Source organism: Styela clava, chromosome 15 (assembly GCF_964204865.1).
Source record: "Styela clava chromosome 15, kaStyClav1.hap1.2, whole genome shotgun sequence".
Taxonomy (NCBI): Eukaryota; Metazoa; Chordata; class Ascidiacea; order Stolidobranchia; family Styelidae; genus Styela; species Styela clava.
Window position 1 is genome coordinate 17,065,707 of NC_135264.1, and position 27,932 is coordinate 17,093,638.

General features: G+C 34.8%; 1 protein-coding gene across 4 annotated transcripts in view; it reads right to left on the reverse strand.

Moving 5' to 3' along the window:
- LOC120334115 (uncharacterized) overlaps positions 1 to 27,932 on the reverse strand; it is an 87,660-nt gene that overhangs the window by 24,730 nt on the left and 34,998 nt on the right. For all 4 annotated transcript variants that reach the window (XM_078109574.1, XM_078109575.1, XM_039401567.2 and 1 more), the window contains one exon: positions 27,804 to 27,914. In XM_078109574.1, the coding sequence (XP_077965700.1) occupies positions 27,804 to 27,914 (111 nt within the window). The remainder of the gene's footprint in view (positions 1 to 27,803; positions 27,915 to 27,932) is intronic.

Here is a 27,932-nt window from a genome sequence, read left to right on the forward strand (position 1 = left end):
CATTTGCGCATCTACTGGTAACTAATTAACACAAGAAGTTCAAATATTATGACTCGACACTTGTTTTGATCAGGCTGCAACCACAAAGATGACGAATGTGCGGTGAGGTGGATGGCAGAAACAGGTTTCGCATCTTCAGCGTTATTGAATCCACAAATACCACATGGGAAATGTATAATGAGAAATTATAATACAAAGGCATATAAGCTAATGATACTGAGCATATTTGCCTACCTTATTAGGTAACAGCAGTTACTTGATCATTAACGAAGCGCATTTTCAAACATTTACTAAACTTGTATTTGAACAGTTTTTAATCTCAAAATTTCATATACAAGTAAATTCCATATCAGAATGTGTTTTACCTTAAGTGAAGCAAACACGATATGAATAAAATAATAAAAAGTTGTCTTACCACGATGTCTTGACATCTTAAAAGCCATACATAATGGAAAATCCGGCAAGCAACTTGAAACCTCCATGAATAGCTATTGATCCATATATCAGAAAGAAATACTATAATTACGCTGAAGTAAAACATGTACAAATTTACTGTGTGATCATATAAGTAGGTAGCCAGAGGCAGAGTATTTCAAAAATCATTAAATCTTTCTCATAATTGTATATACATTCGGGTACCAATTAGCTCAAATGTTAGACGAAGTAACCACGGATCTAAGGAAAATTTGAAAATCACAGGTCTTCCTCGATATGTATCCTCATGCCAGAGTAAAATTTAAAAAAAAAATTCTCGGTATCGCGGGGATGTTAATCAGATTTGTATAATCTTCATCCGTATACTATAATGACGAAAATGCACGTTAAACCCGATATTAAGTTCTTATTATAACTTAATTACGTGTAAAATACAGCTGCCAAATAATTCACAAAGACTATTCATTGCGATCTCAATTCATTCACGATATGTATTATAAAAATTGTTCAAAAGTTATTTAGTAGTTGTGAAATGAAGCAGAAGTAAATAGACTTTACACCTGGAACAACTTTCCGAATAAAAGATCAATAAATCAGATTAGTATTTGGAGGAAAGCTAATTTTGAAATAGACGGTTGTGATGTGAATACGAGATCACAAAGGCCCAAAAAATAAATATGCCGGTAATGGGGTATAAATATCAAAATAAACTATTACCAATATGGAAATTGTTGCGAGAACAAATAAACAGATACTGGAAAATTATTTAAATTTCTTTGCACACTGATTACGTATAAATTTGTAAAGTAAAATAACTTATCCAGCAAGGCTGGCACATACTCGAATAAGCTTAAATGAGCGATATATCTTCCTACTCTAGACAAAGGAAACTGAACAGCGATCCAAATTAAATTCACCACGCGAGACGACATTCATATCCAAAAGAATTTAAAATACGCTAAATCTAATATTCCTTCATTATTTCCAAGCCACGGATTTCAAATCTTATTTGCCTAAGCCGGTAGGACGGCAAGCGTGATGCGCGCAATATTAAATTGTATGAATGAAATGAAGGCACCATGCGGTGTTTAATCCTCAGCCGTTCTAAAAATGTATACCAAGCGAATATATTCAACACGTAGATTATTTCTTCCTGGACATCCTATCACTATACTGACGAATACGCCGAAACTTTCAGTTTTTGCAAGGGTGACCGAGTGACCGCTGTTTACCTATTTTTGAGAAATCCTAAGACAACTGAGCTAACAGTTTGCTTTACCGCATTTCATCGGATATATCACATAACTCTCTTCTGTTTCCTGCTGTGTATAAACAATGCCAGGTCTGTCGGAAACTAATACCATCATTAAGCCTACACTGTTTGTGATTCTTTTGATGTCGCCGCACAACAACGACTACGTATACTTAAAGTAAAGTAGACGAAACCTGTGGGTCACCGCTGGACATGTCCACTGATCTTCAATAATGCGCTAGCCATCTGTCGCAAAACAACAGGGGTTGTTCAAAGTGCTTAATATCATTAATATCCTTATAGATAATAAAACTTCATAAACTAGTCAAAGTCCAGTCTTGACTTTGGTGCAAAACGGCATACGCTCAACGACGAGATTCCAAGGTTGATAAACAAATTTGGCTTAAAAGTGAGGATACTATATTGAAGCGTTTTGTATATATGAATATGCTACGTAGCCAGCAACCAATCATATTCATTACATACCAGAATTGGTAAAGGTTTGAATATTACTATTTTACGAAAAAAAAACTACGTAAGATGTCGTTTCAGAAATATATTTAAAAATCTTCCATATCCAATAGACAATGATTCCTAGAAGATAATCAAAACCTCGATATCGATCCGTTTATTCAAATTCTACGGAATTAAGCCAATATTTTTATCGATCTATACTTAGGCTGCAATATTCCACCCTAATTAGGTTTTGTATAATCTTTTAACCGCGCTTTGCATACCTGATTACTATATGGAATAACGAACATGCCTGATTTATATATGAATTCAATACAAAGCAAATTAAATTTTTGGGTTAGTTCAGATCGTCGATGAATATGGTGTCTTGAGAGTCGTCTATAAGTCCTCTTTGCTGCTTTTTAAATTCCTAAGGAAGCCGATTTGCATAAACACACTTGTTAAAATAAATATTATCTTTTACTCAATTAGAATCGTAAATTCAAGATTTAAATACGCATTTCCTGGCTATCGACAGACCGCCAGTCGACGAAAGAACACTCTTAAATATACAATTTACCGAGGAGAAAGGGCTTACAAGCACTTGATGATTATATCCTTTCCATTTCATTTACTAACGGTTTTATTTGTATTATTATCCTGAATACTCGACAATAAAAACTAAATAAACTTAGAAAGGAGATTCTATTCAACAGAGCGATACTCTTATCTACTTCAGACTATCCTCATTACTAAAAATAGAAGTACAGTATGAATGATGCTTCAGAATAAGCACTTGACACAAATCAATTGTTAAATCGTTTGAAGGTTACCTTGTTTAATAGAATATTACGATAATAATTTCTTATTGGCGGATCGGCGTAAAGTGTAATTAGTTCTTTTAGTATATATACACTTTTTGCAGAAATGCGCACTGTTATTACATGGCTAATGTAGCAAGCATAAAGCGCCCCCAGAGAGAACGCTAAATTTTGCATAGACAAATTTATGCAAATATGACTCGGTCCCACTTTAGAATTGCTTATATTTCCATCGACAATTTTAAGGATTTTGACACAAAGCAATAATGAATAATATTGATAAGCAAAAAAGAATTTCGATTTTAGAGTTTAATAATACGTACATTATTTTACATTTTAATAGCATGTACACAAGTCACTCTGTGGCATTTATTCTGAAGCCATAACCACAATAAGATAGACTTCACTTTCCAAAGAAAATTACTTGGTAACTGAACAACCTTTCGACCTGACGAACGAATGCCACAACATCCTTAACTTCTCCCACGAGACCAATGATCATAAATTTAACAGCCTACATTTTACTGTTATTTCCACCTTTCTGGCTTTTATGGGTCTAATTAGCCTGAATAAGCTTCCAACACATTGTTTAGAACTAACTAATGATCGGGCGATGAGTTTATTATTAAGTCACATTTCGCTTCGATTTAGCGTAAAGTAACAATTACAAAAGATAATTACAACAATTGCAAGTTACGACTTTCTCATTGTTAGGTTTAGTTATCAATTGTGCGGAAATAATAGCAACAGTAGAGTCATTATTACGCCTCATTGTCATTGTTTGGAGGAAACTGTATTAAAATCTAGTATTCGAGGATATAAAGCAATATAATAACTAATTTTTTTTAAACTTTTGTTTTGTTTTACTATTCGATTAAATAAATACCTCATTATGTCTAAATTATTTAATCAACAAAATTGTGACTATTTCGCCGATTAGCAGTGGAAAGGTGCCATTTGCGCGAATATCTTTAACAAGATCGTTTATTGCGAAAATTATTTTTGGGAGAACGGCAGCACATAAATTCAGCTCTCTCTGTCATCTCGTGAAAAACCTAATAAATGGAATGGAATCTAATCTTTCTGTTATCGTACTTATCTTCAACCCTTCGTATGTAATTTCTTGGGATAACACGCACGATGTACTAAGTATTGTATCGAATATCAACCACTATACGCGAACTAACTTCACGCGCTACATATTTTGCAAGAGTCGTCATCATACTTTCAACTCAAGATTGTTGTTTATGGTTTGCATATCTTGACATTGAATAACAGAAAAAATAGGGCAAATAAGTCTTCGGTGGAATAAAGAAATACCGCATTTACATGGGTCATGTCCAACATGGGGTGATGATTGGGGAAAATATTTTTACATTGCGAAATTATTAATAAGTCTTAGCAGAAATAAAAATCAAAATCACTGCTGAAAATCGATTACTGTCTGAACTTACATTGTAAACAGACTGGTTCAGGCTCAAGTGAATTAAAAAAACCAATTACGACTAGAAGATTTTTTCTCAAGTTCTCGAATTTCACGAAAAAGAAATCCCTGTTTCAGACATAAACTAAGCCCCAACAATCAATAAGACTGTGGTGTTAATGTATCCCTTTGCAGACGACATAATACTGCCCTGTCAACAAGTCAGATTGCGTTCAAGTAAAGACAAATTACATTTTTAAACCCGCATATACTATACATTTTGGGGTGCTCCCGAAGTATGCGAACCAAGATGGCGGACATCGGAACGTAACATGGGTAACAGGTTAGGGTTAGGCGATAATTTTTTTCCAATTTTCCTTATTTTAGTCCTATTATCTGTTCGAAGACTAGCCAAGAGCCTCCCGTAGTATTTATACCTAAAATTATGGCCTAACCCTAACCTAGTACACATATTACATTCCGATGTCCGCCATCTTGGTTCGCATACTTCGGGAGCCCCCCATTTTGGACCACATTGGTTGAACTTTCCGATTTAGGTAACTTAACGATTAGTTGATGAACTCGCCAATGTAATTCTAAATAAATACCTAAACGATCGTGATAATAATAAATATCTAATTCAAACAACGTACTTTGATCGCAAATTATTAACTCAGATATCCACTTAGCTTTTCTTAAACACTTATCCTCAACATTTTCTAGTTGAACCTTTTTAATTAAACACTTGTTTCTGTTTGATGTTCGTGCAAATAACTATAACAGTTGAAGTTTCACCTAGCCTGAACTGGAAGATCATTTTATTAAAGTAAAAATTGTTTCTGAAAATCCTGACTCTAATCCGCGTCGAATGCAATTATTACCGTAATACCATAATTATTATGCCTGTCCATTTTTAATATATATATTTAGTCAAAGCATCAACGGTGATTTTCCATGCGGTTATCAAATGTAGATTCGTATTTTACCAATTAAAAATATAACACGGAAAATTAATTCAAGAAAATACGGTTAAATTTTATATTGTAATAATCCCGCTTTGCCACCTTCGTTAAAACGTCAAGACTATATCTCGTTACTATAATTCCTATCAATTGATAAGAAGCAATAGTTCTCAGGCGCAGCTGTCTTGCATACTGTCGTTGGAGTTACATCAGCGTTAATGATTTGGCGCTTTTGATGTGGCTCGTGGACGGCTAAGGGTCACCAATGCGACCGAAGTATCTATACGCAATGCTTTGTCGAAACGAAATCATATTTAGACATATTTAACTCCATTGTTTTTTAATCCAAACGGGGTTCATTTTATCCCAATCATGTCACATCCTTACTATCGCAGACTTCATAAAGGTAGTAAAACTTAAGCGATGAACATTCTTGACATCATACAGATCCATACAGTGCTGTCAATTAATGACCCACGCTAGATTGAGCATAAAATCAACAAGCATTTCCTGGTCGGATATCGATTTTTTTCAAAATCAGCCCATATGACGTAATGTGGATAACTAATAAAAGATGGACAGAAAATCAATGATAAAGGGACTGGAGTTCACTCAGCGAAACCACCGACAAAGTAGAATTAATTCATGACAACAAAAAAACTAAAGTAGCGAGTAATGGGAAGATCGTTTTGACGCATTATATTGATTTTCCTTATTTGCTGTGTCGGGAGTGAGTTCCATAGCTCCAAACTTCTGCATAATAGAATGTGTCACTGAGTTGAAATTATGGACTTGGACATAAAGGCTTCCATATATATTATCAACAATATAAAATTATCGTATATAAGAAATTATCCCAAACAACGAGGAGCAAAGAATATTCATGTCATTGTATTTTTCAACTTTATTTCGAACGTGTTTATTAATAAACTCCTCATTCTTTAATGTTTATATACTTTGTTCATAAGCTCAACAAGAATTTTGAACCTCTTAATGAAACACCACTACTAATTCGACAAGTGTAAGCTTGTTTACCTTTTAAAAATAGCATTACACATGGTGAAACATTCCAAAGAGCGATAAATCTTCGTCGACGATGCCAACTGTAGTCAAACTGAAACCCCTAGTTAGAGCAATAACTTACAAACAAATTAGGTGGGCTACTCTAGAAGTATGCGCACCAAGATGGCGGACACCAGAACGTGTGTACCAGGTTAGGGTTAGGCCATAATTTCAGGTACAAATACTACGTGAGTCACTTGGCTAGTCTCTTCAAACTTGTATTAGAACTAAAAAAAGGAAATTTGGAATAAAACTATAGGCTAACCTTACCTGGTATACATACTATGTTAGGGTGCCCGCCGTCTTGGTGCACATACTTCTAGAGCGCCAATAATTAAACTCAAAACTATAGCTCAAAGATATTTTAAACCACAAGTATATTCCCAATATTTAATATACTTCAAATAATACAGACTAAATTTGGAAAATTTGGTTTCTGTGTGCAAAAAAAACCTGGTACCTTGTTCCACTACCACTTACGAATTACAAGGCTATCGATCAAATTAGTTGAGACAACAAAGAACACAATGTTTATTTCACATGAACATTAAAAACCATTTCTCAAATTAAAATTGACATCACTTTATTTTTAATTGTTCATAGCCTTAGGTAATTCTAGTGGCTACAGCGGTATCACGAAATCGTTTGGCCAAAAAATACAAGGTTAAATTTTAATTAAAAATTATGGAAGTAATTTTGTGGCCGCGAAATTTATTTTTTCTTCACTTTTTACGGTTCTGTTCAAATGAATTTCAAAATTAATTTTGCCCTCGAAGAGCAAGAGCTCTTACTCAAATTAATGGAATTTTAGTTTAAAATCTTGACATTTATTTATTTCCTTGTGCGCCATATGGTAATGTATAAGTCTTGACTGATCCGATTCCCCTAAGGTTTGAGCTATAGCTGAGTTAAACTATACTGGACATATAAAGACAGTTTTAATTAATATTAAGTACAAACTAAATATAACTTTTCGAGAAAAACACCTGAAGGTATCAAACCTTAGTGACACCAAACCAAACTATTATCGTCAATTTTCTCAGAAAAATAAGTGGCAAGTTGTAAACAACATGCAGTAATCTTTGACCACAACGAAATCTTCGATCGCGATGAGAATTAATAGTATGCCATTGTCAGTGGAATTGAATCGTAGATCAAAATTTTATTCACCAATAGTAGGCAGTAAAATCCGGTTATTTTCATTGTTTAAGGGTAGGAGGAAACTTTGCTCCGACTTTACAACATTGGGTATTGGTTTATTGAGCACCTAACAGAAATTCGAAAAAATCGCGATATCTTGCTATTTTCATCTAACTATAAAATATCTTTGACAATATTCTGTTATCTCACGAACAGAAACTTGTGGTGATGTACAAACAAACTATAATCCGAAATTTGATTCTGCGGTTATTAACCTGACAAGGCGTGACTAATCAGTTATAAAATTTGAAATCTGAGAAATAATTTTGTGAGAAAAATCATCGCAGATAGTTTCTCAAGTTTACCGGCCCTAAATACTTGGAGATAGACAGTAAAACTATAAAAATAATTCGGGAAAATTTTACCTGATTCAATTTTACAAGCACTGTTCTATAACATAGAGTACACTCGCACAGTGCGTTGGGGAGAATATACCACATATCTCAACAAAAATGCCATAAGAATTCGATACTACTGTTAGTCTGTTACAACATGAATTATCATAAATTCTCTGTGAACACAAAGTATATCTACGACTCGATAATTCCAATGTCGGCAGACATAGTGACTATCAAAAGTTTAAATCAGTCTCACAGAACAATGAACGCGTAGACAAAAAAGTTAAAAACAGATCTAACTATTAAAAAAAAAATCACACGCTTTGAACAAGAAAAACACTTTGTTCTGCTGACAACTATTAACTTTCCCACTTCAAACTCTGCCGATATTGCAATGCAAGAAATAGAACAAAAAATTACACGATGCCCTCGGCAATTACAGCAGAAACCTTAGATGTTACAGTAATAATGGCAGCGGCGTCTCAAAAACCTGCGGTTGTATGAAATTCTATCTCCGAAACGAGGTTCCAATGAGATTTACTAATTTTGTCATAAACGCAGGTATCATGTTGCGACTTGGTATAAAGAATAAGGTTTCTAAATCAAGAAATAAGGAAAGGTATTTCCGTAGCAATACGATGACGACTTTCACAACATATTTCCGGTTTTATGACGGGATATGAAAACTGATAGAACATAAATCAGAGTGATATAAAATGTCGGATTTTGCTAGAGGCGCGAAATCAATATTAAAACATTACTGGGAAATTTCTAGAGCACTATAATGCAGATTCTGAAAATTTCATTACGCCTTTTTTCATCTCAGTATTTTTATGTTTCGCACTTACGCTGGATAAGGCCTTCGTCGACAACATAGTAGATAGATAGTAGTTTTAAACCTTTTACCTGTGACCGGTGTATGGACTTCTCAGCACCTTTCTAAGAATGCAGCTGGGCAGGATAACCTTAGTTTACAAAAACAGGTTTCAAAGTGACTTTTGCGCCACGAAAACCATGCAATCTGTTTGCTCCACCGAAAGCAGACACCGAGCCCTTTTCAAAAAAGGAATTCTGCAAATTTGTCGTTTCCTGCCCCAAGAAATCTACACTGAACAGACAAACAAAGTGTACACACGTTTCCTACTTGGAAAGAAGCCTTGTCAATCTATGGTGGTCTCGACTCGTATTTCTACCAGTTTATTTTGGGTGCGTCCTTCCACACCCCAGCGACGATGAATAGATTTAGAGTTTCAACCCAAAATGAATCCAAAGAAAAAAATAACATTTTATTACTGAAAATCGGTGATAAATACTGAAGAATAGTAGCGTCAAATAACCCAAATACACAAAATCCTGAACAAACAGTGAAATTTTACAACTTCGTCAGTCTCAGTACCAAGTCCACATTCTAGGGGTTTTATACAAAATAAGATTACTGGAATCGACAATTTGACGACAAATCCTTAAGCCTACTTGCTACAAGATTAAATCCAACAATCTGAAGAACAGAAATTTTTAAATCAAATCTTTTTTAGTATAAGTCACAAAATACAAGGCGAAAGAATGCGGCGAGGTCGACGTGCCACACGCGTGGCGTCGTTAGAAAACAAAAGGGAAGAATATTGTCACGTCACAATACAATGCCTTCCATGTATGAAAAAATATTTATTCCATAACAATGCTAAGTATTCACAAAAGAAGTCGATATCCGCTCATTGTCCCAATAGATTATGATATTACAAATAGAATTCTCTATAGATTATGAAATCATAAACAGGGGTTCTTGCGAGTTCGTGATTTGTCCACTAAAATTTATTACAAAGCAGTTGGAAGCGTTTCCTAGGCGACTTTCCGTATATAAAATAAAAAATAAAAACTGAAAAACCCTACTTCGCCAATTGAGCGCCACAACAAAAAATAAATAAAAAACAACTTATGATTCCCACGAATAGCAAGTAGAATCGAAAGCCAAACCAACTAATGAACTAAGCAATTTATTTTGGTAGTTTTAGCGCCAGACAAAATCAACACTAAACGATTTAGACAAGAATAGCCAGCGGGGAAATTTTTTTAAATAAAAACATCGACATGCGCTAACGAACAATGTGTAGATAAGCATTGTTCTAATCACAAATTACATATTGAGCACGTGATTAAAAAAAATAAACAATTTTGCATGTATTAATATCTGGTGCAGGTTTGTATGGCCAGCGATTAATGACTAGCAGATCTATATGAGGTAAATATAAGTATATACATAAATATAGGTAAGTATATATATATATAAATAACTGGTAAACGACATTGATTTTGGCAATATTTCGATTCTTGAAAACTCTATTTGAATAAACTGAGCTCGCAACTATGACTGCCGTGCACGATGCAGTGTTGCAAAAATATTAAAAGAGGTTAATGCAGTACGATACCATGCTAACCACGTACAAAAAAACTTAACTGGATTTTCACGATACTGGCTAAAAAATTGGCCACTTTTAAATGATCTTAGGTCTATGCCATTTCCGAGAAACGGAAAAACTTGAAGACAATAGACCCTTATCACAAGAAACCGACAATTTCTAAATCTAACAATATTTCCTTCAAACTAAACGACTTCAACAAACTTTTAATGACACTGCAGAAATCTGCGAACCGATCTCCCGCCAAAGGTTGTTTGTAATAAGAGTTAAATTCCGTTTTCGCACGCAAACTCTACCTCGCTTCACGGATGATCGGGTGTCAGCGAGAGAGCGGTCTTGGGAATCACAATAAACAGTATCTTTTATTAGAAACGGCCAAAAAAAATAATATTTTTAGTCGCCTGTTATGAGTAAAAACACAGAAACTTCAATTCAAAATATTATAAGGAATTTATAAATCCAAGAATGTGACTCAGTAGTACGGCGAGAGTGAAACGCACAACTCGAGCGTTTACCAGGGTAAAGAATTACTGAAGGTAATAAAATGACCTGCTATATACACCACAAAACATGCCTGCATACAATTACAGTGTGTGTAATTCAAGAGAATGTTGTCAAATGAAATTTACATTGGTTCATGTTGTGTTTTTATTCTTTACTTGTACTTCACTTGTGAATTGTTTTTTTTGGAAGAAAAAGAACACACCTATCGACACATCGACGCAAGTTCCGAAGGGGTGACTCAAGTGTGGTTTGAACTAAAAATTCACATCACGTGAGTGCAGTCAGATATAAAATGAGATTAACTTTCTAGTTTGCGTAATGCATAAGGTATTCGGTAATCGGTAAACAAGAGAAAGGGATTTAAATCTAGTACATGATATCAAAGAACCACGGAATCAGTGAATCAGTGAAAACACCTCACACGAGTAAACAGAGTCGAAAATTTCTCAAAATTGATGACGACCTGAATACACACAAGAGTTTGTTTTTAATGTTGAAGTTCAAATTGTCGGGTGGGGTGAAAACATTAATCTAATGCGAAATCAAAACAGGGTACAGTGTTACATAAACAAACGTATGTTACTTTTGTTTTTATAAAGTATAAAATACGACACAAGGAATGTCTTCTCTACGAGAAGCCGGAAGAATAAACGGCTGAATAAGCAAAGGTGTTTCAAACAACACACCTATAATAGCATAGAGGTATCGAAAGCAACACTTTGAATACACTTATTGTTGACACTTGAAAAGAGTAGATGGTTTACCGTTACTGTACTGTTACCGTTATTGTACATACATTTGAAAATTAAAAAAAAATTAACCATAAGTGATTTTAATTATTATAACTAAACTGGCTGATTTGATAGCCCAGAATATCATATGTTGTATGAAATTCGTTAGCCCTAATTGCACTAGAACTGCTGGCCTGCCTGAACTTAACTTATGCAAATGCGAGTCCTTGTACCAAATTCAAGTTTATGTTCTGTGGTCCAAAAACTGAGGTTCACTCTACTTCTGTTGTGACCAAACCTCGCCAATGGCAACGAACCTGTTCTCGTGTAAAAAGAGAAAGATGAAGCAGAGCAATTGTGATTTTACAACGCCACTCAAGCCTCATTGTGAGGTCACGGAGCGTTTCATTTCAAGCAGAAGACTCGATCTCGCGAGTCGTCAACGCCTGATCAAACAATCGTATGGTGAATAGAAATCTGTCTTGCTTGTAGTTTTTTTAATGGGCGAATTGGAAGGTGTCGAGGTACTATCAATTTAGATCACGCTGGAAAGATGCTGAAGCATAAGTAAAAATGTATACTTGCTTGATTCAAGGGTCTATTTCTGCAACGTTACCCTAACTCGAGTGTCCAGTAAAGAATTTTTTCCACGACCATCTATGCAATCTATATATATATAACTTGTCAATGAAAGATTTCTCAAACTACAACATAAACTGTGAAAACGAACACGTGCAAATGCCGCGTAAAAACCCGTTGATATTTTGAAACAAGAACGACCCCACTTACGCCAACAATTGTTATCGTTGACTAAACAATGACTCCTACCCTGGCAAGCGAGCTTTGTCTGACTAAACTAAATACCCCATTACTCAGTTCAAATATTACACAAATATTTTCTCGTAAAATATTCGGTTGAGTTGTCAATCTCAAATAGCTAGTTGACATAAAAACAAATTTTAAGTACATATTGAAGACAACATTCGATATTTACAAGGTGTTGCTGAAAACATGAACCAGCGACCACAATTCACGGTCCATTTGCTAATCTGCAATATCGAGTTTTCATTGAAAACAGTTATTTAACAGTCGCCAATACTACCAAAATATGAGGAGCTTAATAGAATATCAGATTGCGGTAATCAAGTTATCATAACACGGGGTAAATTGAAGCAAAAATTTAATTATTGCGCCTCTCAGTTTTAAAGAGTTTTTTTATTTATTTAGTAAACAGGATGTGTGTGAAAAAAACAAGGTAGAAAGACAAAGACTGTTCAAAACAAGCACGCCAAAAAGGGCGTTCGTGCGCCATCGTGCGAAGAGTATAAATAGCGCAAGAGCATATTTAAGTTGACTCATGTTATCTATATTTAATTGAGATTAGTGTTGACTGCATACTTAAAATAGAACGTGAAAACTTGGCTGAGATATACATAATTTAGGATATTCAATAAGTAATTAAATAATTTCACCATTAAGAAGTGTGCCCTCCATGATTAGTGAAGTAATTTTGCTATTGTACTATGCACCAAGGAATAACTACCCAATGGCAATAGCCGTATCCTTGATTGCGACACAAAAATGACAACAGTTGAACAAAGGCGGGAACCAAAAAACGACAAACCCTGCTCCCTTGACGACAATATAAAATATCTGTTAATACCGCGGGAAATATGAATTCCGAGAACAATAGATTCTTGTTGTCATCTGAACAAACCTCTCTTGAGATTTATTGCGATCATTTTCGCACGGTATAGATTCGAGACAGAAAGTAAACAAGTAAGCAACGACTTGCAGTTTCGATACAGATTGACAACTTCGCTCGCCTGATAGCAATTTTTTTAGTCATGACGAAGTCATTTCTTGAGCGTCAATAAAACTTCATAAATTGTCCAATAAAGATATTCCAAAACATCATCTATAATTGGATTATGACCAAATAACTCAGCAGAACACGAATCTAAACTGGGCAAACAATACCATTGAAATCCATTACGATATGATTCATCACATGACGAAACACTTCACTGTACAAGAGAGTGGAATTTTCACGCTATTAAAGCTGATATCACGGGATTGATTACGTTCTCGTCTAAGTTACGAAACACAAATACATTAAAGGATTATAGAAATAATACTGTGACCACATGCTGGTTCATTTATCCAATTAGCACTCGAAATTATCCTTGTTCGAAAAAATAAGCTATTAGGAGGATACACTAGTACAAGGTGACATGTTAATTTGAAAAACAATAGTTTTGTAATTAATACAAAGAATGTTATATTTGTGCGTACTTTTTCCAAACATGTTTACAAAATTTATACATTATCAAAATGGTATATCGTGACAACAAGGTCGTCAAAACCAAATAACTCCGACTATAAGAAAGTAATATATTTATTCCTGGAAATATTTATTAGGTGTTAAGGTTTCACGTGAAAACATTACTAGTAAGGTAACGATAGTAGTCCAACTCAGTGAATAAAACAATGCTCTGGTTTTGTATGAATACTTTTGTATTCAACAGTTTAAGAAATCTAAAATTTTACTTGAAAACGAAATCTGATATTTCGAATATAAATAGGCCATGCCCGCATCCCCCTAGCATTACAGTAAATCGTCAATTTTTAGCAAAGTGTTTAAATGCTATATAACGATCAGTAAAAATATTTTCCCCCTATTGAAACATGTCGTATATATCGGTCACCAATTGAAAGGATTCATCTTCAGATATTAGGTGCAATTAGGGCAAACAAATACATTGGCACTTATGATGATTTAATGGACTCGAATACTTCTACAAATGAATAGATGAAAGGAAAATATAAATCCAAAAAAATAAGAGTATGACAAGTGACGATCTATCAAATTCTATAAATTAAAACGTGTGAAAGTGGCTCATGGAAGGTTTTCAACTTTTTAAACGCTTTCCGACCCCTTTTAAAAGTGATCCGTCACAGAGGAAATATATTTCACCAGATAAATTTAAATAGTGAGAATAAAGTGGGACTCGACAAAATGATCTCATTTAGTAAATAACTTTTTCAACAGTTGAAACCCTGTTGTAGGTGAATATTCACCTAAACAACTCATTCAACCCAGAATAAAACGAATTTTGAAAAAAAAAATGGAGAGCGGAGGATGGCGGCGAGCTTGTTTGTGTTATCAATTAAGATCTTGCTTTCAAGCATGCTCACTACCTAAACAAAAACTTAACAAGAAGAAATGAAATAACCAAGAACTTTCACAAAAACTATCACCTAAGAAACAATAGTTAAGAAAGTCAAGACGTCACAGGAATACACCAGACATTAATACAAATGTACTTATAAAAGCACGCAGACGTAATTGCATATAACAACAGGTGGTTGATTGATGTAAGAGTTGTAAATTTAATGAATCATTGTTTAATTGCTGTATAAGTAAGAAATATATTATCATTTCGTATAACAAAGCCAATAATCGAATATTCTGAAGTCGTAGGTGTTATTTTAGCTAAAAATATACGTTGAATGTAACAAATTGCAAAAATGTTGTAGGAGTAGGTACAACTAAATTATATTTGTTAGTTGATTATAATTCTTTATTGCATTTAAAATACGGTCATCAATGATGTAATGCTACACAAAACAACACGGATACAGTCAGGTATATCCGCATTGTTCACGTTAGACTTGATATCACAATGAACTAAAATAATAGTAAATTACTCACGTTCAATCTGCTGAAATTGAATGAAGAATCCAGGAATTTAATCCGCGAGGAGAAAATGTAACAAAACCAACAGCTATCGGCCGATATTACAATGATATCTTAGCACTAATTCTAATAAATACAATACACGTTAGAATTCATAAAACGAAACAACAGAACATAATTGAAATAGCATAAATATATAGTGAGCCCCAGTTACCTAACTCGCTAAAACTAATTCGCTTTGTCATTGAATATGCGGGTTAGCAAAAATATGCCCCCGTAAATAACATTTACAACCCAGTCCGCTAAAAATTTCGAATACTATTCACTATCAGGTCAGACTAATAGATAAAACATAACACTCAGATCAAGAATATACATATTTATGCTTGGAACCAGATGGCTGAGGCGAGGTTTATAATATCCAACTGAAGCACTGGACTGAAACGCATTCGCTTAATTTTTTGACGCAAGCTGAAGCCAATATAAGATTGATGACACTGGCGTCACTGAGAGCAAAGATTCCATTGTGTTTTTCAAACAAGTGTTGTCTCAAGAGAGTACAGAGGCAACCACAGGTTCACGGTTATTCCGCACAATCTCTTAAGCACTGACATAAAAACGATTACGATCATTTATAATAAGAGTTTCGTTGTTCTAAGCTTGTTATTCTGACTTCATAGGCTCTTATAACCAGCAATTATGGAAAGTTAATTTCTCGAGATTAAATTTAGATCATTAATCTAAAACCTCGCTTAAAGACAGCCCATACCACGTCTCGTAATCGCAATTCAAAACAAACTACAACGAATCACAGTCACGGTAGGCTCGAATGAGCAAGCTGTATTTCAAAATAAATAATGGAACAAGGCTGTTCAAAATAATAAACACAAGACCGCTCGACCAGCCTTGCCGTCTACAATTAAGAAACCAAGGCAACGGGTAGCAATTACTACTGTAAACCTTAGCAACAACATAATTGACTTAATCTAATTTGGCAAAGCAATTAAGCCAATTTGAAATAATTTTATGCCACAATAACGAACCTAAGGAAGGTATAATTAGGAAACTGCTTAATTGGCATTCTCTGATTATTAGAATTGGGTTAACTAGGTTTAATTGTTAAGGTTTTTGGACCCAAAAATGGAGCAAAAAAATGTGATGTTTAGAGAATTTATATTCCTATTTGAACAGGAAGGCAAAACTTCGCTAAATGTAAAATATTACCGACTAAATCGTCATATACCGAACAACGATAAATATGCGCCATACTCAAGGCTTGTTCAAGAACTAATTTGCAGTAAAAAAAAAAGTTTTTCTGGCGTATAACTGGCACACTCTGAACGCTTCTGCGTTTGTATTACACATCTGTCTCACAACACACTATCTTCGTTCTCTATATTTGACAATCCTCATTCACTCAAACTCGACACTGACAATAAAACCTAATGATGTTTCACACGTAAGCATACAAACACGATTAATAATTCACATCGCGTCTAGTTTGCATAAAGAACCTTCCGGGCAGGTACTGTGTAACACATAAAACCACGAAAAAAACGAACACGTAATTTCAAAAGTTCGGCATATTTTGTAACAAATAACCTTAAAATTTTCAAAACGCTCGCTGCCGTACAGCATATAAAGATACCAGAAATTAACAAATTCCAAAAAAATATTGATTGCTACAGTTTTCATCTAGTTCAAAGCGTAGTAGCCCCATCCAAATCCCTCAAGTGTACTAAACTACCAAAGATTGAAAAATGTTTTCGGTCCTTTCTACTATTGTTATATAACCTGCAACTTTATAGCGATGGTTTCCATTTCTGGTCGCTTATTTTGAATAAAAGCAATTGCATTTATAAGTTCTATGATAATTATCGATGCCAAATATCAAATCACGCCATCGTTTGTGGACCAACGTCTATTTCTCAGTGACAGTTTTATTATTTCATCATAAAAAATTAATCGCTTTCTTTACATTTTAGTCAAATAACCAACCCCGTAGTATTATGATTGATGAGAAACGACAGTAATTGGCATAATTAACAAAAAACCATTAAAAATGTTGGTTAAAATTTCCGCATTTTCAATAAACTTGTCACAAGTGAAGATCAATTTACGACACCTTAGTGACATTCCTTGATTAGAAAACCCCGTGGTATAAATAACATTAGCCTGAGGGGAAAGACTTGAATGTCAATGCAAACAACTTATGCGAGCAAAATAAAATGACAACAAAATTGATATTTGAGGCATTTTTTTGGGTAAGAATATCGTACCAGTAAACTGTACCAATTGCCGCCTTATTTCCAACCAACTCAGCTATTTACTCTTCACACTTCTCTACGTCGTTTAAATGGCGATTTTACTTTCAAAAATGGCAGTCCCACAGCAAATCAAATTTGTGGCAAAGTAAACGCAAACAAATTTTACAGAAATAGAGTTAATTATATGAAGATTAAACGTTATTAGCAATATTGCGAAGAAGCTGAGAGGATCAAATTAATCTACCTTAATCGCAACGAAATATTTATGATAGATTACTGACGTTTATAAAAATGAGAAAAATATAAAAATAAATTTGAAAATAAACTCGAATTTTGCGAATTCCTATAAACAAAAACGGCGCAACTACCGTAGTTCAGCTCAAACTAACTGAAGCAACTGATGGCTAATTTTAAAATAAAGTACAACATCCTGGTACGCCATTCAAATTTTAGTCGACAAGTCGCCGACATTCAGTCCGAAACGAGCTTATCCAAAGTTTGCGTTACTACTTTGGAAACTTCCCTCATGCGATCACAGGAAAGGGAAATCGTCAATATGTCGAAACTTTTCCGATCACGATCCATCAATTTGTCAACAAAAATGATTTAATTCGCAGAGATTGCTCTTCAAGGAAACATATTAAGGGCAATATTTGCAACAGCACGACCCATAATACGCGCTTTCCGAATCATATTTATCAGAAAATGAAGTGAATGATGACGTTTTTTTGGAATTGAGCAACGAAAAAAATATTGTTAAGTCAATTAGTCGATTACAAGCGAACTTGAAAGCTAGTCGCCTAGTCTCCATTGAGTCGGTGCTTATTTTGCAACATTTGTCGCTTTCTACGCTCACATCAGGTAACTCCTTTTAATCGATCTACACCTACAACATATCTATCCATCTACATCTATTTATCCACATCAAATCGTTCAAAATACTACTCTCATTTCATCCCCTGATCAAATGCACAATAGTCGCCATTCCCGTCACTGGCAATGCAATATACCCTTGGAATTCGTGATTTCCTACTAATAATGCCAACGCCCCAGTTTTTATATTGAAAATTTCGACTTTAATATCACCAATACCGCAATTCAACGCAGGAGCCAATAACAACAGGCTACCGACTATACAAACAATCTAAACCCTCAATTAAGTCTTTACGGAGGTTCACTCCAATAATATGTTTAAATTTAACCTAAACAAGAGAGTAGGGTTCAGATATTCACGTTATCTCGTCCGTGTCTTCAGAAGATAAAAGCAGGGTTAGGCAATATATTACATCGTGATAATAATACTTTTATTCGCTTTATATTACAACAGATACATATTTATCGGCAAACATCAAACGTCTGTAAAAAGGAAATCAAATGTTTGACAATGGTATGGTTTAATCTGGCGCAAGGCCGCAATATAAAATGCAAATTTTGCTTAATAAAAGCGAATAAAAGAATACATTTATACGTTACTTTGTATGATTTACCCAATTTTTTCCATAAAAATTGAATTCGGGTTTAACTGGCAGCATATTACTAACAAGAGCTATCCATTACGATAATATATAGCTCTACCAAAAAGATCATTCAAATGGCAATAGGTACCATATATCCACCCGTATTCCCAACCTAAAACATTACCTAAGAAGGGCGAACTTCCGCCGAGAATTTTCCGCATCGTACAAAACCACAAATATTCACTTCATTTCAATTCCAACTGGAAGAACGCCGATACATTGTCACTAGAACGAGATTACGAAATCTCTTAATAGTTGACGAATGATGGTCGGTTTGTGATAATACTTCGACTTTGCTAAGGATACTTGATATGGGCTGTTTATACAGACAATAGAAAAACATTGGCCATCGAACGATGACAAATAGCTCAAGTGCTGAGTAGGGTATTTTTTAGTTTAAAGAGCTAAATGATCTTCTGGATTAGAAAAGCTTCTATTGCAGAGTCACAGCTTGTGAAAAGTATATAAATAAGTGCATACGTTAATACCGCGCGAGCATTGTCCCTAATTAATCATCTAATGACGGAGGATTTGGAATCTTTATAAGAAGTATATTTCGTTTCGATATTTATTACAAAACAAGACTGATAACTAGTATATATTAGCAAAATGTTATCAATCCGACATATAGTTAGATCGGACCTCCAGGAGTATGCGCACCAAAATGGCGCACAACCTGAACATAGTATGTGTGTACCGGTTAGGATTCAGGTTGTGCGACATCTTGGTGCGGATACTTCTCGAGCACCGTCAGATCTATATGCTCAGCTGCCTCCTACAACGTCATTGCCTGTATTTATTATTATGCATTCACATTAGCGAGCACTCCATCCCCAAACAACGCGAAAAACACTCCATTTCGTACTTCAGTTTGTTGTAAATCCCACCCGACTTCAAATAATCACGCATCAAACCCGCCATAAGCTAACGACAATTTGCGGCGTTGACTACACTGCCAAAAAAACAGTAAAATACACCAATTTTGATTCCACGCTAAGGAAGATAAGGCCCATATAGAATCAGGAAGAAAGCATAATTGATACGCGCTACGCCTAGAATTTCTAGTTGAATACGACGAAACTTTTAGGTCAATTATCAAAAATAACCGTGGTACACTGACAACAACTCTACCGTTAAATACGCCTATTTCCGCTTCGTTATTGTTCAAAGAAAACAACGATATTTCGAGAAATATCTGTAAAAAGCAGAAAAAAATTGAGGGTTTATTAGAGTTTAAATATTTTCTCTATGAAATGATATGTAAACCATCGCGACAAAAGACTCATTACAGATACAGTTTTGCCCTTAGAACGCCATTAGAAGAGGTCACGATTCGCAATATTATTTAACAAACTTTGTATGCTTTCGTTCTTCATACAAAACGCCGTTGTAGTTTGAACATCATAGTTCACTAACAGCCGTTTATTGTATCGAAGTAATTTGTTAATTTATTTTGTGATGTCTTTGTTATGGCTGTATGGGCCCACAACGCTATGTTCCATGAGTTGGCTAATAAATGAACAATACCTGGTAATAAATCCTCACACTCCGCATCGTATTCTGAGGAATTTTTTAATAAAACAGACCTGAATTGAGCCAAGGGGGTTAACAGCATATCATTAACCCTAATAAATGGCTTCACTATTGACATAGATTTCGCCACCTGGCAACTAAGTATACGATTTTTCGCGACGGTAGTATGGCATATCAATATAGTAGGCTTGAAACAAATTTACAAACACGCGGAAGGAATTTATCAATAATGGAGTCCAAAACACAATATTATAAAACAAAATAGTCCTGAACTGATTTATAATTCTAGCCATACTATATTCAAATCATAAAATATACAATAAATATTAAATTGCGTCAGAGCAACATACCTTTTGCCCGAAGGCTTGTCAATATGCAACGTTGCAGAATACAAGAACGATCAACTCATTACGTGTTGTAATTGTGGACCCAGTGGTTGAAGCGTCAAGAGATATCTCGGGTTCAAATCCTGTGTCGACTACCTCACCCGGGATGTAACGAGTTGAGTAGACCAGGGGTGCACAACACGGGGCACGCGTGCCAAATTTGGTACGTCATACGCTCAAACGTGGTACGCGAATGGTTTTGTAAGAATAAAAATTGTATTTATGATGTGCATTAAAATATCACGTTTCTATCAAAATCAGCAGTTTTTCAGAACATTAAATTGTTTTATTGAATAGATATTCGTTATTATGTATTATTATTTGTTTGATGTGTGTTTTACGGGAGTTAATTTACAATACCAACGATTGTACATGGCACTCGACAAGATTATTATAAAAAATTTGGCAAGTGTCCTCATTTGGGTTGTGCACCCCTGAAGTAGATGATACCGAACCGGAAAAATTTCTGTCATCTAAGTTATAGTGTTACCTTACCTAGCAGTGGCTAATTATGCAGGGCAGTATTCGAGACAAAAAACAAAAAACGAGCGGAGAAAAGCGTATAAAAAGTAGCTAAAATTAAAAATATACCGTTGTTATGACAGTGGTAACCAAAGGTTAAAATCCTGTTACAAATAAACTCCTGACTGACCGACGGTAATAGAACTTTTGAATAACAAACGACTGTTTTCGTTAATAATGTCTCATATAAATAGCCTAGATAAACATACTCTATTTTAGCAATTCTTGACCTGAATCAGACTTCAACGGATAAGTTCATTGTACTTAATCAGCGACTTCTGACTTGGCGATACTTTAGTCTTCTAGCCCGGCAAACTGGCCTTTGTACGAAATACATATTCAAAAGAAATCAGATTGTTACTTAGCGATAATCAACTTTACTGTATTTGAGTCGATTTATAATTAATAGTCCCATGCGCGATGAGCAAAACAGGCCAGACAATTAGTACAAATATATCCATCATTTTAACAACTGTCGATGTCTCTATCCCGGATATGATCTGTCACCCCCACATTGTTTTCTGCCAAATTAAACAGATCCTGGCACTCTCTCGTGTTAGATGTGTAATATTGAAATCAAGCCAAGATCTGGTCTGGTCTACAAAACCACAAAAATTCATTACAACTTGCGAATCACTAGGATACATTGATCATGTTACCATTTAATGAAGAGTTGTGAAAATAATTCGATAGTTACAGAATATTAAATGGCCTTAGAGAAACAAAGATATTGGTTTAATTTACCACGGTGACCGGAACAAGGCTTCAAAAAAATAACCATTGAAACGCAGCGACATTTTCATATCTGCATAGTCTTGCAAACTTATTCCAATTGGTGGTGGGGATAGGCTGGCCACAAAAGCTACCCCTCGAAAAACGATGTTAATTAAATATTCGAATGGACCAATCATAACTAGAACAGTCCTCCCGAAAATGAAAATCACAAATAATAATATAATATGCTAAATACTGGCGCTAGCCGTAACTGAAATTTTACGGTTTTCATTAGTTGCACTTCGATCCAAGTTTGACTAAAACGAGGTCGCAAGACCTCAACTGAAAGTACAAAATGCGGTGCTACAAGAATAGGCTACTAACACGCTATGCTTATAAAACATGAAGAAGCTTGATAAATTATATGGCACCAAGCTTTCAAGGAAAGATCTATTCAATTTTGTATCGTAAACTAATCATACTATAATGTTTCTGGCAACCCATATTTTGTCACTAAGCCAAATATTGAAATTCCACGATCGAAGACCAATAAAACCACGAGAAGAAAACATGAGTGAGAAATTTGAGGCGTGGGAACGATCCCGTACGCGTGCCATCAATAATCATCGCTTTGTATCGTAAAATCACAAACCTTTGTTCGAAAGATGCTGGAGTCTGACTGCGTTGATCAAGCGAAAGTCGGAAGTATTGGGCGGTGTCGTTTGGTTTTTAATTCCTTACGGAAGAAAGATCTTATACGTATTTATGAAAAGATTATCACATCGGGGTCGCTTGGACGTAATAACATGCCGATGGGAAACAATTTGTTTATCGCTCATTAACATTACTCTGTGGCACGTATATTGTTGCTCAAAGACTTGTAATTGTGACGTGGTATAGTCATGACTCGTGATCTTCAATGTCAAGGAAACAATCTGATTTTGAACATGAGGCTGACGTATTTCCACAATTAACCCATGGCCAACAGCTTTCTCTAGAATCTAGATAGAACAAACAGTGTCATACGATATTCATTTCTTTACGACAATTACCCGCGCATTCCACTCCGAACAAGGCCTGTATAAGCAGGAACTGCTATCTCACAATATGTCAAAAGCTAATTTTATTCGAAAGGACCGGAATCTTTCGGGATTTGAACCAGAGATGTGTAATCTGGCCTACAGCCCTTGCCTTCGGGGAGAATATCCGAAACAACTTATAATGTAGAACAAGAAGAAAATGGATTTACTTTTGAAAGCATAAAAATTGCTACAAATGAAATTAATTCGACACCCACTTTGTTCACTATTAAGACTTCAAAGAACACAACACAAAAACGCTTTTTGTTTGATCTGCTATCAGCGGGTGACATATTCATAGACACTGCCCGTGATGACCATAAATCAAACTGAGATGCAAATCAATTTCGACGGGTATAACGACCTTTGATACCAAAAATAGAACTCTCGATTTCTGGACAATTTAATGATATGGATTGGAAAATGATGCGGTAATGTATAATATGATGCTTTTTTCCGGCAGCGCGTTCACACCGATAAGAGAATCATCTCTGGGCAAAGCTTCGTTCGTTCACTAAAGTACCCATAGCTACTAAACATATAATTCTGGTGGTGCATTAAGCGCAAGTTAAAACCGATTAGCGCAAGGCAAGCAGTTCATCAGAAGCAATACCACCATAAAAAGAGTTGTGGTATAGTTTAAAATTTGAGTCGGTAAAATTTTATCCAGCCACGAGACTAAATCTTGAACATTATTAAGCGACTGTGCATCCTAATTCAATAACTAAAATGTCATGAATTTCTGGCTGATTCAAGTAATGAATAATTTCTTATGCCTTTTAACAACTTTTCAAAATTGCCAGTATAAATACACTGAAATACACTCATCTTCAATTCTGTTTTGAGCAAATTTTCAAATCCTAGAATCTAAATTACTACTGGTCTAAATGCAAGTCACTAAGAATAAATAGGAATATCTCATCGAAAAATAATAGCTCACCTTTACCGATAGACTGACATAGCAGTATGGGTAGAAGGTAATTTATTTAAGGTACACGACGCAAGAGCATTCACCGAAACACTATTAGGCCATTTAGTAGAGATATAAAAATTTATGAGGTGGAAAATATTTCATAAAAACGATGGAAAACGACATTAACAGACCCATATTTTCTGAAGATAATTGTAAACACATCGAGAACAAGACTCGTGAAGATTATTTCACAATAAGATACTACTTTGCTCATTGCATTGGAAAAACAAACCGAAACGCAGTCGGTCAACACACTGACCAACCTACACAGCCACCAAGTAACATGTAACGCAATTTTACTTTCTATTTTTTTTACTATTGGACATGTTTAGTGGACATAACGATGGTTTTGTTGTTATGTTGTTCTTGTTCATTGACACGTTTTGGAGAAATCGCTTTTCTCTTTGATTAATAATGGACCAATTGCTTTGAAATTTTCAGTGGTTAAAGATGGAATTTTTCTCCAGAAGGCTATTACTTTTTTTTTTTGCTATGACGTCATCAAAATCATGTGGCGCTACGTGTCCATATATTTGAGCATAGCTCTCTTGTTTATATTTTGTATAAAATTATATGTTTATATATAAATAACCGTTCATGAAAATATACGCAAATCTAAACTGAACATGTTATATAATCTTTAATTACTAAATAAAAAAAATGAACAATTATGAACGCAGTTAGATCTGAAATATTAATCTTATATGGTTGAAATAGCTTGAAATATCGACCTCGAGTTGAGAAGGCAAACCGCGTCCCTCGGAATTTGTTTCCATTCATTCTTAGAGCGTTTTTAAATTAATTATTACGTGATAATCCACATTGTCGCATCAATCAAGCTGACAATAAAAGTCGGAAGTGATAAGGTGACAGAACAATTCATCAGAATTAACAATCACAATGCTCGGATACAATAAGATATGGTAAATGGCGATAAAAAGAAACAAGACGCCGGACTTCAATAAAGCCGGAAAGTAAGTTTAATTCAGTTCATGCGGGATGGAAAAATAAAATGTCTCGAAAGCAGCATTTAGTAATCGAGATACATATAAAACTGTCCTTTAATCAAAAAAATTGTCAGAATATGAAATCATAGGCCACACAATCCCGCAAGAGGCCATGGTGCCACCCTTTTCTTACTTCTATCGACTTTCCTCTCCTGCTTAGTTGAACATGGCAAACTCAACATTGAATATTGACATGGTTGTATCTGATATAGCAATCAATATTTATTTCGACAATTTCAACTACAAGGAAGCATGTTATTGAACAACCTTCAATATCCTATAAATATACCCAAGTGAATAAGAACATTCACCTTAGTACCAACTTACAGCGCTGAATTACTGGATAAAACAAGACCATGTAGTGCACTCAGACAATTAGTAGTTTCTCAAGCTGTACCAGTTCTTAATATTTACAAGCCTCTCGACAAAGTCAATACCTGTGATGTAATAGCTTGATATAGACCGCCTACTTGGTTTTATCTCCAACAGAGGGCTTGGCACTTCTTCTAAAGTAGATATCAACCACAGCCAATTACTTTCTAGTACAGCAGGAAGCAAGGACTCTGCGGCAAAACAGATTTACTGCAATGCTCAAATGACAGTTGCTGATAGCTTGAATTAGACGTCTTATCAGTTAAACTGCTGTGGTGTATGCATTTCTAATGAATACATAAAAAAGCCAAATAGATAAGAACATTAGCAAAACAATATACAAACTACAATACTAAACTTGATATATTAGTAAAACAGAACTTACCAACCAAACACCATATGTCCATACCAAGCGCATGTCATTCAATTTATAGTTGTATATCAACTAACAGCAATAATTAAATAAACATATACCATTAGTATTAACTGCCAGAATAAAGACCAAATTAGCATGTATGTATTTTTTGGAGTTTCCCAGGGAATTTTCGCATATCAGAATTGTCCTTCAGACTTTTAGGATGTCATGATCAATCTTGAAGAATTAATTAATACAAGATCTATATTACACAGGCAATCGCCACATATAAATTTAAACATGAACTAACATGGAAATTCAACTAGAAGTTGTCAAGATATGATCTCTTAGTTAGAACAAGCAAGAATTATAAAGACTTTTTGAATAAACATAATTTATCCGCTGCACTAAATAAAATTAAAACTGGCACAATATCATTAGAAAACTGACTTTTAGATCTGTAGATAATTTAAAATTCCCCACAAGAGAAACCAAGAGGTAGTGACATTTAACTGAGTAAGATGAGAAGAAATCTGTAATTTCTTTCTACTTGCTACAAATTTTATCACCATAGATATCGATCTCGCTATTCGATACATCGGCACAAAAGCTCGTTGCAAAGCAGCTAACGCAAATCAATATTTCACACTTTTTCTGCAAAATTCAAAGTCATGAATATTTCAGCACAAGTTTAATGGCAACTTAGAAACTTAGGAACGTTACTGCAAGTTTTCTTAGACTTTGAACCCTATAATTAAGTAAGACCACATAAACACACTACAGCCTCATCAACTGCCTATAATTGAGTATTTCTCCACCAAACTGAAGAAATAAGTTGCCTTATTGACTGACTAACTAACAGATTAGAATTAGTAACTAGTTCTGGAAGCTAAAAATCTATCATAATTAATCTCTCAAATTTTTACTGATTAAAAGATAAATCTCATGATGAAGACAAATTATTGTTACGATGAACCTTTCGTTACAAAAAAATATAATAACAGGTACACCACAATAGAACATCGAGGAATATCGGTCGGAGACCGGAGACTTTTTCGATCGGCAGTTAGGGGATCCCCAAAACAGCGCTCTTACTCCATAGTGACACCTTGTGTTCCATCACTAATTAATTAATAACTCGCTAATTATACGACATAATTCACCCAAAATCAATAGGCTTCTGGTCCGAGATATGATGAATGCACATGCAAAATCTGGAGCAGATTCAATCTCGCTTTCATAAGATATCGCGTGCATCTAACAGACATACAGACAAATACCTGTCAACATACTTACCGATTAAAATCGATAAGTAATAACAGGTAAGGTATAGCAAAGCATACCGGAACCTAACACAAACAATTTCACAATATCAGGCAACAGACAACCCTCATAATAATGACAACCAAGAGCAAGATTTAAAGACTACTTGTTGTGTTCTACAACATATTTCAACTTTCCAAAATTGCAGGATGAATCCAGAGCCAATATTATACCAGAAAGGCTCGTAAACATTGAAAGGCTGTTCATGTGATAGTTCGGGCTCCCAATGCTAATGCACCTTACACCCTAAACTGTGCCAAATAGATAAGACATGGCCTATACTATATTCAAAATAGAGATACTGGTAAGTAAATCTCTCCATATATGCGTGAATGCTTGCATAGAGCCTTTTACAGAGTGAATGCTTGATAAAAAGCAGAGTGAAAACAAAAATTGAATTTTTTTATAGACTGGGGCCTTGAAATAAGACTTCTGGTCAATTACAAAACCAACTGACCTCTAAATCTTCGAACATCTTTGGGAAAGTTCAAATCTTCAGTCCGATCTGATAAAGCATCGTTCCAATCATCTGATGTATCGAGTGAGAGAACAGAGATTGCAGACTTATCTGAAATTAAGAAAAATA